Source organism: Atheta coriaria, unplaced genomic scaffold (assembly GCF_025399875.1).
Source record: "Atheta coriaria isolate IRGN ID8LTWV9N9 unplaced genomic scaffold, Caltech_Dcor_3.1 hic_scaffold_3_pilon, whole genome shotgun sequence".
Lineage (NCBI taxonomy): Eukaryota > Metazoa > Arthropoda > Insecta > Coleoptera > Staphylinidae > Dalotia > Dalotia coriaria.
Genome location: NW_027045445.1, coordinates 7,013,068 through 7,030,355, shown reverse-complemented (window position 1 = coordinate 7,030,355; position 17,288 = coordinate 7,013,068). Strand labels below are relative to the sequence as shown.

Sequence of the window (17,288 nt, the reverse complement as noted above, 5' to 3'; positions counted from 1 at the left end):
GTTTCCTCACCTACAAGTGCTACTAAACCTGGTAACGTGGTCGTTCCGATCGCTAACGTGGTGCTGTTTTACAACGCATTTTCGTAATGAATGTAAGAAAGTCCCCCACGCGCGACTCGTCGCACCACAACTCGCCGGCATTGTCAGTCGACTCCACCAACGAACGCCAGTGTATGCCGTGCCATCGTTGGTGTAGTGTGCGTGGTGCACAAAAAATAGCACCGAAACACGTATAGGGAATAGACAATAAGTAATTCTTTTCTATGACGTAATTACTAAAGTCGTACCAAAAATATTGAAGCATTCTGAACGTGAAATTGAATTCATTTGGAATATTTAGGCGCATTTACACGTGACAACTAGTGTGAAAGTGTTATAATTTACACCTGGATTAAATAAATTTCATTTTGCTGAACATGTAAGTTTTTATTTGTCAAATATGTGTTGTTCGATTTATGTTACTTTTAATTATAGTAGGCACTACTCGCATAGCAAATGCTAGAGTAGTATTCATTACTATTATTATTATTTGTACTTTCGATTTACTCATTCGCATTCTCACTCCTGCGAGTTGTGAGTTGGAGAGGATTTCGCTTCGAATTCCATTCCATGAATGAACTGCGCGTCGTAGGTCGGTTGTGCAACCAGCATGCCATGAATGAAACACACGGCACGATTTCATTCATAAAATCCACAAGCCGCGACTTGTATAGTGTCGCGAGACAACGCGACTCGGCGGATTGAGTGATAGTTGCCGACCCAACTGCGCAATCATTCAACTACCCAGTTCTATTTTATTTTACTGCGAAAATACGATAAATATATTCACTTCAAAGGCATGTAAAGACGAATTTCTTAAATTAACCGTGTATTTACAATATAACATAAAATTAGAAAATATTTACAAATATGGGATTAGGTTTAAATTATTTTGTCTCTCTTAATCGTGAGTTATTGAGTGTGAAATGAGTGTTGATGGCTGCAAATGGAATTGCAATACTGCACTTTAATTGGGCGCACTAATTTTAAAGAGCCGCAACGTCGTGCTTATCAACCCTACATAGCGCAATGGTTTAATTTAGCATTTAATGTACTAATTATGTGAAAGGGTTGCCACACCTTAATCCGAACTGCCTACGAATGAAAGAAGCGAGGATAATATAACTAATCAACTTTAATTGCATTACTTTGGGTATTTAATGAATTGAATTTTACTTCTTTCAAATTTTTCTCTATTTGTATTAATGGGCAAGTCATGCGATATAAATTGAAAGTGTTCATATTTTCTGGCATACTTTTTTAAATTGTGCACAGAATTTGCGGGCATTTTTTGCCTTGGCAACAAGAAAGCAAATCAGCATTTTTTAATATACCTATGGTTGTTTTTAATATTTTGGAGGCCCTGCCGATTATTTTACCACTGTTTTAGTATTAGAATACAAAAAATCGTAGCTCTATGAAAAGTGCGTACGCTGTTGATTTTTCTTAAAATAGTGAAGGCCATTAAATTGTATTTTTATGTTCTTTACACATGCTAAAATTGAAAAGCTGGATTTTCTGGCGAGAGTGGCAGTCAATCATTATGCCCGAATATAATACGAGTAAGAGAATAAAAGGTCATTTTCGAGATGAACTCGGCGGTGCAGACAGGTGTTGTTGCGTAGTGAAATTAACGTACGATAAATTTTATTATGATAAGCGTTGATAACGACACCATCATAATTGTGTAGGTTGATAACTAAAAACGCATGTTTTACAACATCCTCAGGAAATCGAATCGATAAAAATCGATAAACATGTAAAACAATCATTTATTGCTTTGGATAACCTAATGACGCATCAAAGCCTTCAATGAACAATGTTTTTAATAATCAGATTAGATACTAGTGCAGGCATTGTAAAAGTCTACTTTCTGCACTGTTATTTATTAGTGTAGTGTGTCTGGATATAATTTTAGAATTGAAAGTAACTTTCTACTCGACTGTGTAACACAATATGCAATATTCAACATTCGATAGGTATTTAGCGTGCAGTATATGCACTTTGTTGCATTCATTAGAATATCGTTTGATTTCATTCATGCTTGCCGCATTTAGCAGACAATCACATTTTGTTTCCGTTGTAGTCATTCGCTGTGCCACAATTTGTGGCAATACAACAACGGCATTATTTCTAATATTGATAAAATGAATGAAATCTATGTTGCGACTGATATGAACAAATTCATGTAGCTATTAATACTAGACCAACTTTAACATCGCCCACACGTTCTCAACGCCGTCAGCCCCCGTAATGTCAATCAGTATTGATCAGGATGATAAATTCCAATTGAATAAATTAAACAAATTTAAAGTACTCATTCTAAATTTAAACTTAATAAAAAGAAAAGATAGAGACATTTCTTACTGTGCGCGAGTGTGCTTTGAATTAAAATAAGTTTTCTGTTTTCGATTCTAGAACCTACTCCATGTGGGTGGTCTTGCACTTTTTAATTAAATGAATATATCTAATAATATTAAAAACATTATTCATAAACAGGCTTCCTATATAGGTCAGGTAATTAAATTTAATTTTGTTCAACTTTTTACATGATTTTGTTTTATATACTTGGTTCGCAAGTGCGTTTGTGTACAGTCGTTCGACGCTTCATGTGCCAATTTAAACTGTTTATAAGATGTATCAATTTTATAAACATAACATCCTGTTTATATATATGTTCCATGGCGCTGTTGTGCTACTCAGTTTTGCTGACATTTATTGCAATAAATAATTATCCTCAGACCAGTTGTAGTTGTGCGCAAAAAAATCGTTTTCTAAATTGCAATTTGAATAAAAATTTTCGATGTTTTATAGAGTTTTTAATGCGGGGCCCGCGGAAAGGATGCGCACGCGAATTAGATATTCCTGATGCGCACGACTCATTACTTTGCGTTGCTGCTTCACTTAGCACAATCGGAAATAAAGCGTGAAAACGTATGGAATATACCGACACGCGTCAAGGGCATTCTATGTTATAGAAAAGTTCTTCAATAATATAATTTAAATTAGGAGCTATTTATAAAGTAGGCACGACTATAATATTTTGTATAAAGTTATAAATTAACTCAACTCGTTCCCGCGCGTACTTGAACAAACTTTTTGCCACTCGCGCGCTTTAAGTACTTCCGGCTCAGTTGCATTCTCAAAGTCAACTTGACATCACTACTAGTCTACTAGAGCTATGTTAATATTAATTCTCTGAACTACTTGGTATGAAATAATTTATAACTTAAAACAATTACATTTGTTGTTTTAAAATAATACACATTTTGGAGTTTTTCACCGCCATTTTATAGTTTAAAAGACGCTCTACACAATGCACGCCATTTTAATGCGCTAAACATTCTGGAAATGCCCTAAAATGCCCTTCAAACATCGGCCTTTTTTGGAAATTTTGAAAACATGCTGTGGAAAACACCCTGTATCTCGCAAACTAATACACTTTTTCTGAGTTTTTCACCGCCATTTTTAGTTTAAGAGACGCTCTACACAATGCACGCCATTTTAATGCGCTAAACATTCTGAAAGTGCCCTAAAATGCCCTCCAAACATTGGCCATTTTTGGAAATTTTGAAAACATGCAGTGGAAAACACCCTGTATCTCGCAAACTAATACACTTTTTCTGAGTTTTTCACCGCCGTTTTATAGTTTAAGAGACGCTCTACACAATGCATGCCATTTTAATGCGCTAAACATTCTGGAAGTGCCCTAAAATGCCCTTCAAACATCGGCCTTTTTTTGGAAATTTTGAAAACATGCTGTGGAAAACACCCTGTATCTCGCAAACTAATACACTTTTTCTGAGTTTTTCACCGCCGTCTTATAGTTTAAGAGACGCTCTACACAATGCCCGCCATTTTAATGCGCTAAACAATCTGGAAGTGCCCTAAAATGCCCTTCAAAAATTGTTATTTTTTTACGTTTTTTAAAATTTTTTTGTTGTGAAACGGACAAATTTTTATTTCAACATTCTTTATTCTGCAAAACTTGAAATAATTTATAACATTTTTTGTCTGAAGAACAGGGTCGAACTTTTTAAGTGAAAATATTTTTGGCCGAAGAACAGGGCCGCACTTTTTGTGTTAAAATTTTTTGGGTCGAAGAACAGGGCCGAACTTTTCAGTCAAAAATTTTTCGGCCGAAGAACAGGGCCGAACTTTTTAAGTTAAAATTTTTTGGCCGAAGCACTTTTTTTTCTGCGGAATCAAATTAAACTTTAAACGCTAATAACTCCTGAACTAAAAGGGCTAGAAGGGAACGGACGGCAGATTCTTGACCCTTGAAGGATTCTCTACAAGATAGGCTATTAAAAACAGCCCTTTTTTTTCGCCTCAAAACTGAAAAAAGGGCTAGAACAAAACGGACTTCAGGCCCTTGATCCTTAAAGGGTTCTCTACAGGATAGCGTGCTTAGTTTGATTTTTTCAAAAATCAAAAAACCTATAAGAGGTACCTCTTTGCACTTTTTTCAGTTTTGAGGCGAAAAAAAAGGGCTGTTTTTAATAGCCTATCTTGTAGAGAATCCTTCAAGGGTCAAGAATCTGCCGTCCTTTCCCTTCTAGCCCTTTTAGTTCAGGAGTTATTAGCGTTTAAAGTTTAATTTGATTTCGCAGGAAAAAAAGTTCTTCGGCCGAAAAATTTTTGACTGATAAGTTTGGCCCTGTTCTTCGTCCCAAAAAATTTTAACACAAAAAGTTCGGCCCTGTTCTTCGGCCAAAAATATTTTAATTAAAAAAATTCGACCCTGTTCTTCAGACAAAAAATGTGATAAATTATTTCAAGTTTTACAGAATAAAGAATGTTGAAATAAAAATTTGTCCATTTCACGCCCCAAAAATTTAAAAAAACGTAAAAAAATAACAATTTTTGAAGGGCATTTTAGGGCACTTCCAGAATGTTTAGGGCGTTAAAATGGCGTCTATTGTGTAGAACGTCTCTTAAACTAAAAAATGGCGGTGAAAAACCCGAAAAAAGTGTAATAGTTTGCGAGATACAGGGTGTTTTCCACAGCATGTTTTCAAAATTTCCAAAAAAAGGCCGATGTTTGAAGGGCATTTTAGGGCACTTCCAGAATGTTTAGGGCGTTAAAATGGCGTCTATTGTGTAGAACGTCTCTTAATCTATAAAATGGCGGTGAAAAGCCCGAAAAAAGTGTAATAGTTTGCAAGATACAGGGTGTTTTCCACAGCATGTTTTCAAAATTTCCAAAAAAAGGCCGATGTTTGAAGGGCATTTTAGGGCACTTCCAGAATGTTTAGGGCGTTAAAATGGCGTCTATTGTGTAGAACGTCTCTTAAACTATAAAATGGCGGTGAAAAACCCGAAAAAAGTGTAATAGTTTGTGAGATACAGGGTGTTTTCCACAGCATGTTTTCAAAATTTCCAAAAAAAGGCCGATGTTTGAAGGGCATTTTAGGGCACTTCCAGAATGTTTAGGGCGTTAAAATGGCGTCTATTGTGTAGAACGTCTCTTAAACTATAAAATGGCGGTGAAAAACCCGAAAAAAGTGTAATAGTTTGCGAGATACAGAGTGTTTTCCACAGCATGTATTCAAAATTTCCAAAAAAAAGGCCAATGGTTGAAGGGCATTTTAGGGCACTTCCAGATTGTTTAGGGCGTTAAAATGGCGTCTATTGTGTAGAGCGTCTCTTAAACTATAAAATGGCGGTGAAAAACTCAAAAAAGTTTATTAGTTTGCGAGATACAGGGTGTTTTCCACCGAATGTTTTCAAAATTTCCAAAAGAAGCCGTTGTTTGTAGGGCATTTCAGGGCACTTCTAGAATGTTTAGCGGATTAAAATAGTATGTATGGTGTAGAGCGTCTCTTAAACTATAAAATGGCGGTGAAAAATTCTAAAAAAGTATATTAGTTTGCAAGATACAGGGTGTTTTCCACAGTATGTTTTCAAATTTTTAAAAAATGGCTGTTGTTTGAAGGGCATTTTAGGGCACTTCCAAAATGTTTAACGAATTAAAATAGCATGCATCGTGTAGAGCGTCTCTTAAACTATAATATGGCGGTGAAAAACATAAACAAAATGAAATAGTTAAAGAAATACGGTGTGTTTTTCACACCATATATTCAAATTTTCATAAAATTGCCCACTTTTAAAGGGCATTTTAGGGCAGTTCCGAGTGGACTAGCGGGTTAAAATAATATGCGTCCTTAAAAGGGTCTTGTGTACTCTAATATGACATTGATAAACAAAGGAAATTATTTAGTTATGGAGATATTGAGTGTTTTCTAAACGATATTTTCATATTTTTCGAAGAAGGCCAATGTATTAAGGGCATTTTCGTATCTCTTTGCACTACTTGGTAGGGAGTAGAATAAATAAATTAATTTATAACTTTAAAAAAATTACATTTGTTGACTTAAAGTTTGAAGTGTAAACGGATGTGTTTCGCCCTTCAGTTTAAGTGCATAAGATAAAATGTGTTGTAAAGGTTTGATTTACAATGAAGTGATAACTATCACCTAATGGAAATGAGAACATCAATGTTTTAGATAATCAGGTGAAAAATAATCTACATTTGGCTCGTTGTGGGAGTTGATGACGCATTTCAGGTGAATATCGAAAACAACCAAATCGAAACGCGTGGCGTTGCTAATTTATAAAACTCCCACACGCGTATTATGAATTACAAAATAATATATCATAATATGGGGAATCCGAGGATTGAAATATCAGGACATTTAGTTGAACTCAATGCATATTAATTAGGTTTACTTTATCAGTAGACATTTAAAAATATTATTCTTTAATATTTGTTCGCTTGTTTGCTTAAGTGTATGTTGTGCGTAAATTGTTATTCACTTGTTTTTTACCAATTCATTCATAAAATTGTACTCGAGGCCATGGATGAACAAACATGTGACAAAACACAATGAAATGAAACAAAAAAAAAAACAGGTTACAATTTGACAGACGAATACATTTTTGAATGGATGTGTAATGTGTGAATGAATGTAATGTGCGTGACTACTTCATGTGTATTGTTTTTTATTTATATTTTTTATCCGTCGATTGTTTGTTGAATGAGTGAGTTATACGTAACATAGTAGCACATTGTTCGTCCCCGGACATATCTACACGTCAAAGTGTGTTCAAAGAAGCGCCATTTCGTCGAAATGTTCGCGCATATCCGGCATATGCCGCACACGCCGCACATGCATAATTAACATTTAGCGTCTTGACTCTCTTGGCTGGGTGTCAACTCGGTTAAGACTTCAAAAACATACGCCGGTATGCATATTTCACGGAACAGCGCCGGAACCGAGCGTCATTTTTTGCGTTTCTTTCGAATTAGTTCTAAATCAATTTGTTGCTGTTTTGTTTAAATTATTAGTTTGAATGGCGTCAGACTTGAACATTAATGGATTTCCTTATCTTCACAAAGTTTTTTGAAACAATATTTTAGTAGTCGGTTAAAAATAACCGCGAATTATTTACACGACTGTAGCGTGTTTTCATAAAAAAAATATGGCCGACCATATTTTTAGCATGCCGATAAACGTACAAAACGGGATGCTGAGCGAGCACGCGGTAGGAGTATTCGAGAAACATTCATTCAGATTGTTTGGATTTCCTGTGCTTTACTGAAATATTTCATCACTAGTACGTGTAACATCAACAGTGTGTTTAACAATCTGATCGCATAAATTTAAGTTGAAACTGTTGTAAGTATTTTAAAAATTATACTAAACACTCTATATATGCTGGTCTGGAGGGCGGGAGGGTGACGGTTTATTCTTAGACCGGATATAGGATGTCCGCACATGAAATTTCGTACTCACCACAGCGGCCTTCTTTCTGGTAAAAACGTCGCCGCGCAGGTTCCGGTAAAAACAGCTGGCACTACCTGACTAAGCTTCCTTCCGGTCCCAATAAAATGTGAAACACCCATTACCATATTGTCGAGCGGCGACAATGAATGCCAGGTATCGAGCTAAATATAGCCCTTGGATGCATTGGTCGCGCAAACGTGACTATGACTAATGCGATAATTGCCGTAATGCGTTGTGCAAATACTCTTCAATCAATTGTACATCCGAAAAATACTAATCCTAGATATGCCCATCTCTTGCATCTTGAGTAAACGTAGAAAACGTGCTCTTTGAATGATTAGCATCCACCTGATACAGAATAACACGTGAACGAGTTGACAAAACGAAGTCGTGTCTTGTAAAATATTGCTGGTGATGTTTTCGACCGGATGCGGGTAGGCGGACTCGAAAATTGGATGATTTGATGATTCGCCCGATGACCACGCAGAGCAGTGCGCAGCTTGCGGGCACATGCCGGCGCATTGATTTAGTTCGTTATTTGGCTGGAAGCTGGAACACACCCTAATCAACTTAAATTATCTTCCATCACGGGCCAGCAGTTTAAAGGTTTAAAAGAGAAGTTGGGTGGTTTGGACTACTCGTAATTTAATGAGCGCCTAACATCTGCCGCGTGCACGCGCGGGGACAGGTGGTGTGTAAGATTTTATGAATGAACAAAATAACGCCAATGAAAACATTCAAAAATACACTTAATATTCACCCTCAAAGTAAAACTATTGTTAATTTAATTCTTACTTAATGTTGTGGGAATTGTATGCGAATTTCTTTCTTGATTATCACGAGGGAAGTACCTAATTTCCAACAAGACGATGGGAATATTGAAAGGAAAGACAATTAAGTCGGTCTTTCTTCGCATTGAATACTTATGCTTCTGATTTCTTAGACTTAAGGTTTTTTTACACGCGACGCGTTGAACTTGCTTTCCGATTGTGTAAAATCAACGTCGTGTGAATCCTGCCCTCGCCTAATGAATGAAAAATTTATTCATTCATCGTTTTCGGACGAGTTGAAAGGAAACACGCCCTGCTGCCTGCTGCCTACTATTTTGTTTTCTTAAAGAAATAACACAAGTTTAATTATATTATTGTGCGTTTAGTGAAAACAGGAGAAGGATGTCCTTTCCTCAGAAGTATCCTAGCTTTGCCATTCTTTCCTGTTTTGAATAATAATCTCAGCACAAGTACTACGTACAGGTTTCTTGTCTTGTTTTGCGCGATGGTTTCCTCCATCCGTATCCTGCTCTCAACTCCAACATTCATTATTATTGAATTGCTGAATTGTCCACTTCTTCCGGTTAACGCGAGACCATCCGCCTATGGAGCAAACGCTTCCTGAATTTGTGCGCAGAGGATTTCCTCTTCTTTTCAACCTGACGAGAACGTGTTGGAATGCAATCAAATTAATTTATATCACTTAATCGATCCATTTACACGCTATTTCAATTAATATTAAAACCAAATATCAATTTAGTGTATTGTGGAAGTTGTACTTTACCATTTTTATCTGTGCTGCGTTGAATTATGATGCGGCCTCGTTTTGATCGCGCAATTTTTCACTTGTTGCAGACGACTGCGACGGCGACGTGATACTCGGTCGACAGCGAGTGCAGCCACATGCGAACACCACGATGTGGCTTCTTGATATACCTCACATCCACAACGGTAAGTGATTAGCTTTTATTCATCAATATTTTACACCAAATGATGTAAATGTCATATACTGTCGAATTTTTACAAAATTCTTGGTGTTTTGTATTAGAGTGTGGAAAACACATGGCTTTTCGTTACTACAAAGGATCCAATGATTACATCGCGCAGACGCAGCCGCTAATTATTAAAGATCCCCCTGAACGCTTCAAAAAGTTCATCAAACTCAAAGACAAGCACGATAAAAAGAAAGTGGTCGACAACGGTATAGATAATGATGGATTTAGCGACTATCCGCTTTTGCAATTACCGATAGAATCATGCGAATCTCAAATTCACTCGTTGCTAAAAGCCAAAAAGACGTCCACATCCTTAGAGGAACTTCACAGCGGTGCCACGGGCGTAAAAAAGAAAGCCACCAACGGCCTGACCCGATCGGAAAGTGCATCAGGTACTAAGAAAAAAATCCGCACAGCCAAATCGCCTAATAAGGACTACTATCAAATATGGACGGCGAGTTCGAGCAGTCCAGAGGAGATTGAAGATGCACCGCCGTTACCACCGAGAAGTCTGCATCGTCCCCTGAAGCGTTCGAACGCTGTCAAAGGGTCGTGTTCGAATCCGGAGGTACCTGGGTTCAAACCGCCTGTTTTAAGGCAGAATAAACCCAAACGACCGGAGGATACGTTTCAGTTTGATTTGATCGACACTGACGAACCGCCTTGCTACGAATCTCAGTCACAGGAGAAGTCCAACACTCCCGAAAACATATAGACGTTGATAATTATATTAGTGCGAAATGCGTTACGGGGCAGAAACATTCCCTGGATGGTAGGGAGAGTACCAGTTCCATGTCCACCGCGAGCTCTACGGAGTTTCTAAACTCGCATTCGCCGGACACCAATATGGCGGCGGTCAAACCGCACAAAAAGTTGAGTAGACAGTTGTCTCCTGAAGGTATGCAACCACATATACGTCTGGCCTTAGACGAAACTGTCTTAGAGGTGGCTCCCTCGCCACCGTCTTTAAAACCACACAACAAAATTCTAGCCCGAATATCAGGTTAGTTTTTTTTCGATATTATTTTTTATGAATTAATTGTTATTTTTGGTTTTTGTAGGCGTCTCACCACCGAATAATTTACCTGTCTGCCCGCCCACGCCTACTCACCACTCGCGACGCCATCGCGTCGGCGAACTGAAACCGCCCAGTCTAAAATCGGAGCCGTGCAGCGATGCAGATACGCTTTCAACTTCATCAGCGACTTCAAGCAACGAAGAGTATACTTTACCTGCACCGTCAGGCGCAAATGTGCAGGTAGTAGCTGACGATGACATTGTGGATGGTTTTCAATCGGGGGCAGAAGCATGCGCTGCTCCAGGGGTGTTACTACCCTTGCGGCAGCTCACTGCGTCTCGCCTGCCGTCTATACCCGAGAGGTCACATAGGGCACTCGTCGCGGAAATGTCTGGAATGTCAGGAATCTCAACGACATCGATTACATCTACCGAGCAAGATGAACCACTACCACCATGTAAGTGTTAGTTATTGCCCTCTTGGTCCTATTGTTATAATTATTGACAATAAAAATAAAAGAATCTTGTTACCATGACAACTATAAGTTAATGATGATTTTTATAAAATTGACTTTGTCATTGTTAGCTTGGGAAGCTCGTATGGACAGCCATGGACGAGTTTTTTACATTGATCACGCAACCAGGACAACTTCTTGGACCAGACCCGGCGCAAGCGCAAGTAATTCTTCGTGTGGAGGCGGTGCAGAGCAACAGCAGCGCCGTCAGTTGGATAGACGATATCAAAGTATTCGACGCACAATCAGCTCACATCGCGTCGAAATGGCGGACTTTTCAGCAGCGCCACCTGGGTGTAAACTTTTAACGCGGCCAGACTTCTTTACTGCATTACACATGAATCAAGTGAGTAATCATAACAGTTTCATTTTAAGCGAATGCATATTATTTAATTTACGGTAATAAAGCAAATTTCGTTATTTATTTCAGGATGCACTCTCATTGTACAACCGTAACTCGACGCTGAAGCATATGATTGGCCGTATTCGCAGAGATCCTGCCACGTTTGATAAGTACCAACACAACAAGGAATTAGTCGCGTTAGTGAATATGTTTGCAGACTCTTGCAAAGAGTTGCCAACAGGTTGGGACACGAAAAAGGACCGAAATTCAAAGGTACATATTTCATTGACTTAAGCATTTATTAGGTGATGGAAATATGAGAATAATTAACGCTATTCTTCTTGTTTTCATTACTAACATGACCTTCAATCGCAATTCAGCAATTTTTTATTGATCATACTCACAAACGCACTTCATATATGGATCCGCGTCTTCCTACTGATCCGGTGGTGTTTCGGCGGCATGCGGACGATGCCCAAGTAAGATCTAAAATTGAATTTAACAATACTAATATTTTGCTCGGTAATTATTTGCATCAATTACATCAAAACGGTTTGTTTTCAGGCGCCGGTTCCACCGCCTCGTCCAACAACGACAACGTTTGTGCCTAATGTGTGTCCGGATATTCCCGTCGCGTACAACGACAAAGTTGTCGCGTTTTTGCGCCAGCCTAACATTTTTGACATCCTACGGGAACGTCACCCACCTGTTGGAACTTCTACTAGTTTGCGCGAGAAAATTAACGGTGTTCGAGTGGATGGCACCAACGCCCTGGACCGGTTTAGTCATGACATTCATCTAACAATTTTGTTAAGGTAAGAATTTCAAATTATTACTGAGTGTATAGAGACTGCGCATTGTGTGGTGTTTGGTGGGTTGCCTACCATAAATGTTACAAGCATTTAAATATCGCAATGAAAGGTAAACAGGTAAGAACAAAGGTGAATAATGTAAGATTAAATTTACGCAATGGGTGAGACAGAACTGCGTATAAACAGAACCTAAAAAGATAACTTTAAGATGTTTCGCGATTGTTTGGCACGACTGGGCGGACATTTTACGTAAGTTTTAATTAGATAAATCTAATAGATATTGTTATTAGCAAGGAGGTTAATTGGTGTGATAACACGCAATATTAACACAATTATAATAACAGTCCTTGTGAATGTTATATGTTACCTATTTATTTGCAATTTGCGCAGAATGCGGAAATGCATATTATTTCTGTGAAATAATTATTTTTTTATTAGTTTGTAGGCAATATTGTCACGTTAGTCTTTCTTGTGATAGTAATTGTTTCGCACTGAAGGCCGGAAGCGCGTCGCGCCTTTAAAATCTCGCACCGAAAACAATAGCGGCTTAATTTTATGACTTAAGTCGGGTTGTAAGTGAAAATGCGTCTTGATACTTGTAAAAATCACTTAAAAACAATACGACATAAAGATTTAACAATTTTTGCGTTTTTTAATTAGCATTATCATATGTAATTAATGCGATTGGACAGCGACGAAATACGACGGTTGCGACTATATATTGTTTGAAAATGGCGCGGAGTTGCTACTTAGTATGCGGTTAGGAGTGTTTGTCGTTGAAAGAGTTCGTTATATGTTACATTTCGTATTTAAACTCGACAGGATGTGCGTATGGGCAGCTGTTAGATATTTTTAATGCTTATTTTCCCACTTGCGAATAACATACATAGTGCATAATTTTAATTAGGCGTGTAAGTAATCATGGATACATCTAAAACATTTTAAACCAACATACACATATATACTCACACACTATCGTATTAATTAGTGACTTAGTAGCTACCGCCTTTTTAGGGTAATAACTAAATTGCGTTTAAGCAAATGTTGGCTTGATATTTGAAGCGTGTTTGCCCAACTACCGACAAATGATGCGGTTTCCGGTCTATTTTTCTATTCTATCCGTCGCAAAAAATGCAAAACACTTGCAAATACTTATATGATAGTGTGTAAATATGTTGAAGCAAGAATTCGAGTAACATTAGAAGTGTCTTAGTATAGTATTTCTAAAAAAATTATGTAGTGTTTTGTTTCGAGGAAACGGCTGCGACATGTGCTTGGTCTTATGATGCATCGTAATTTAACGGAATTTTCTGCATTTCTGTTTTAATAAATTGTGGTGATCTAATTATTTCTGTACGTTAGATTATGAATCAGTTAATACGTGTGTATATCCGTTTTTTATTTACAAAAACGTCCTTTTGTTACAATTATTTACTTTGCTAAAATGTTTATAATCGATTTGCAAAGTCACAAAATTTGGCACCCAGCGGAAGAAAAATTAGCCATAAAAATTAATTGCGCCAAAATTAACGTTTAAACGGTGCTATTGCTATTATGTCCTGCTAAATTATATTAAAATAAAACATTTATATTCCAATCTGCATAATGTCTGCGTAGCAATTTCCGTGAATCAAATGAATCGTCGACTCGTCAAATCTGTTGTTATTCGTCCCATGAATTGAGTCGGAGATACTTTTCAAGTCGTTTATTTGCGATCTTCGTTGAAACCAGGTCAGTTTGATATTTTGTCGTCTACAAGAAAATGTGATGGTGGAGGTCGTCTAATGAGGAACGTGCTCACTACGCTAAATATCGCATCGCGTCGTAAAAATCTATGATAAGCACATTTGCAGTTAGCAAACCGCAAACCTACTAATTTCTGATTCATTTATAAAACGAGTTCATAATCAAAACTAGGTAGTGTAATGACAAATAAAGAGATTTAGTCTAATTGTAAAGTTTCATTAGTTATATTTGAAATCTCGTGATTTAAAAATACACACGACTCGACAAGAAATGAAAGAAATTAAACCACAAGGACGTTTTCTGCGATTTTTAATGTCACATCGCTTTGAAAACAATTCACAAGCTCACGCCATGAATAAATATATAATCAAGTTACGCTACGTAATTATAATTACTAATGCATATCATTAACAGTAAAATGATTGTAGATACTAAATACAATTCAAGATGTTTTAGACATATTCTATTTTTAACGTTAGAACGCACCGGGACAACAACAAGTTGATTGTGTGGCGAATTTGGCAACCCTTTAATTATTGCGTTCTACGATGTGCTTGGGCAACGAATCAAAAGTTTATTTTATTCGCACAGGAGCACCCACGAGTGCGTCGCGTAAACAAATAACAAAAAACACATTCATTCTCAGTTGCGCACTCACATTGCAACGCGAATCCGAATCGGAATATCAAGATACTCGGAAATCGGGAAAACAAAAGTTTATCACGCGTTTATTTTCGTACGGCGGCTTTTGGCTTTTATAAATACGCACGCCAGCGAGTCAAGAACCCACAGTCATGCATATTTCCCACAGGATAAGACTGCAGACTTGTTGATTACGTTCTACGGTTGCACTTGATCAAAATGAAAGAAAATATTGTGCTCCTGTTTATAATTTGACGATAAGCTTTAGAATTCGGTAAAATAATTAAAATTAAAAAAAATATACAAATCTAAAGCGTTTTTTCTTTGTTTGAAATTTCTTTAAGCTAATGAAGCTGTGTAAAACAATAAATATCATTCTCATTCAATGATGGGAGTCAGTAATACGACACTTCAGATGCATTGTACATTTATATCATTTATTAGGTGAAGCATCATGCAAAGAGAAATAGAAATTTCATGTGTGCCCTGCACGACATTGCCCAAACGCGATAGATTATTCTAATGTGAGCTAATTGATTAAATGCCCAACGCCCGTTGACATTCATGCGCTCGCTCTTCATGCTCGTTTACTCTCATTCTTCATCGTGCGATGAGCAGCGTGGTGCGTTTCCGTTGATTATTATATGCTTCTCACGCACACAACGCTATAATACACGACATCATCGCGTTCATTACGGTTGGAAATATTTTTATTGCTTCAATCTTCGGCTTGGAAATGTGAAAAATGTTGGAAAAACTTGCAATTAAAACTGGCCTCGTTAGCTTTTATTATGCTCACAAATCAACGCTAAAATAAATAAATTAATAATCATTAAAGATTCATTTTTTGGTCTTAAGATTTACTTATAAACTATTTGCATCCACAGGGTGAAAAAGTCGATTTTACGCACTAATTAACTCGTTTTCACGTATTCAATTCATACGTCGCGATTTTTATCACATATTGAGTACTGCAAGTTCACTTCGGGCACGTATCAAGCGAAATATATTATTTTAAATACCGATTAGTAAAAAAATAACAATTTGATACACATACGAGTAATCTTAAAGAATTTATGCATGCAATAATAACGCAATTTGACTCGCAATGTTGAATATGTGAGGAAAATTTCGAAAAGTAATTGAATCTCGTTGGCAGCCGCCCGTTGTGTTGCGAGAGCAATTAGTTTCAGATCAATTGTTGGCACAATTTTATTTTATTGACATTGCAACAGAAACATTTTTGAGCTGTTCAGTGCAATTATGATTGTATGGATGTGTTTGCGTGTGTGGGGCGACCTTTAGATTTTAATATGTTATGGTTTTTGCACAAAAGATACACGTTGCGACATGCACCGACTAGTAGCTAGACATCGGACTCATATAGAAATAATTAATTCAAAACTATTTTTTGCCTATCAATTTTTTTGCAATATATGAAATGCAGACAAATAGCTTTTTCTTCAAATAAAATATAATAAGTGTTCAAAAGGGCACGGAGTGTGGGAAATAAGGTTTAAATATAAAGTGGCTCATAACGGTACCTTGCGTTTTGGCCCTTTTACCTCTTTCGTTTATATTTGCGATGTTTATTTCGAAATTTTCTTTAGAAAGCGCTGGGCAAAATCTTTTTTAGATTTGCCGATTTTGTCTAGTCGGATGCCGGTCCGATAACAGTGCTATTAGGAAATATGACCGCTTGTTGTTCATTTTCACAAGGGTTGTGGGTTGAGCGAAAACCTGCACACAGGTAGAAACCAAATTAAACCATGCATCGTGCACCCGTGGCAAGTGTGCTAGTGCCGTTATATTTGATGCAGACTGAAAAGATGAATGTATCTTCTACGCAGTCTGCAAGAATTTGAGACTTGAACTTGAATGAGGCCGGGAATAAGAGCATGCTGAAATAGACGAGCGCAACTGAAAGGTGAAAGAACAAAAAACGCGTTGATATTTTAAGATATTTTACGGGAAATGTGAGATGCAAGATGCATTCGTGAAAATACAAGTGTGATATGCGGCATCATCTGTTGAAAAAGCTGAAATAGCAGTAACATCTGGCTGGGTCTTGCAGTTGATGGCGAATTCCTAAACTTTGAAAAGACAAGAATAGCTACGTTTGCAGCAAACAAGATTGATAGATTAGCACAAAATAAAATTAACCCTTTCATAGCGAAACATGAATATTTTGAGGTGCATTGTCACTGAAGTTTACGAAAGTGGCGTAGCTTTTGAAAAGTTTGCTTAGAACTCAACTCCGAAGTGTTCAAAGTGTTATTTGTTTAACTCAGTTGACGATAACGAGGTGATGATTCATAAAATCGACAAGAAGTCGTGTGCAAGAATATCGCTTATCACTTGTCTATTGATTCAGCTTTCGATGAGCGCTGATTGAGTGATAGGAAAATGCAAGTTCAACAAGAGTATTATTAAACACTCGCGGCAGGCTGATAAAACGCTATCTATTTCGTGCTTGCGAGACAATTGTTGCACGTTACAATGTATCATACATGTTATATGTTAACTCTATTCTATATTAATCAACTTATGAATTCAAAAAAGGTGAATATTTTGAAGTTTTTACGTGGTATCAATACATTATATGTTAGAATTCACTTT

General features: G+C 37.2%; 1 protein-coding gene across 1 annotated transcript in view; it reads left to right on the top strand.

Moving 5' to 3' along the window:
• The window catches only part of Hecw (Hecw ubiquitin protein ligase), a 28,104-nt gene that overhangs the window by 2,402 nt on the left and 8,414 nt on the right, over window positions 1-17,288 (top strand). Inside the window, 8 exon segments of the mRNA XM_065299844.1 lie at window positions 9,455-9,550; window positions 9,648-10,258; window positions 10,261-10,597; window positions 10,656-11,069; window positions 11,198-11,472; window positions 11,557-11,742; window positions 11,850-11,948; window positions 12,034-12,284. Of these exon segments, the coding sequence (XP_065155916.1) occupies window positions 9,455-9,550; window positions 9,648-10,258; window positions 10,261-10,597; window positions 10,656-11,069; window positions 11,198-11,472; window positions 11,557-11,742; window positions 11,850-11,948; window positions 12,034-12,284 (2,269 nt within the window).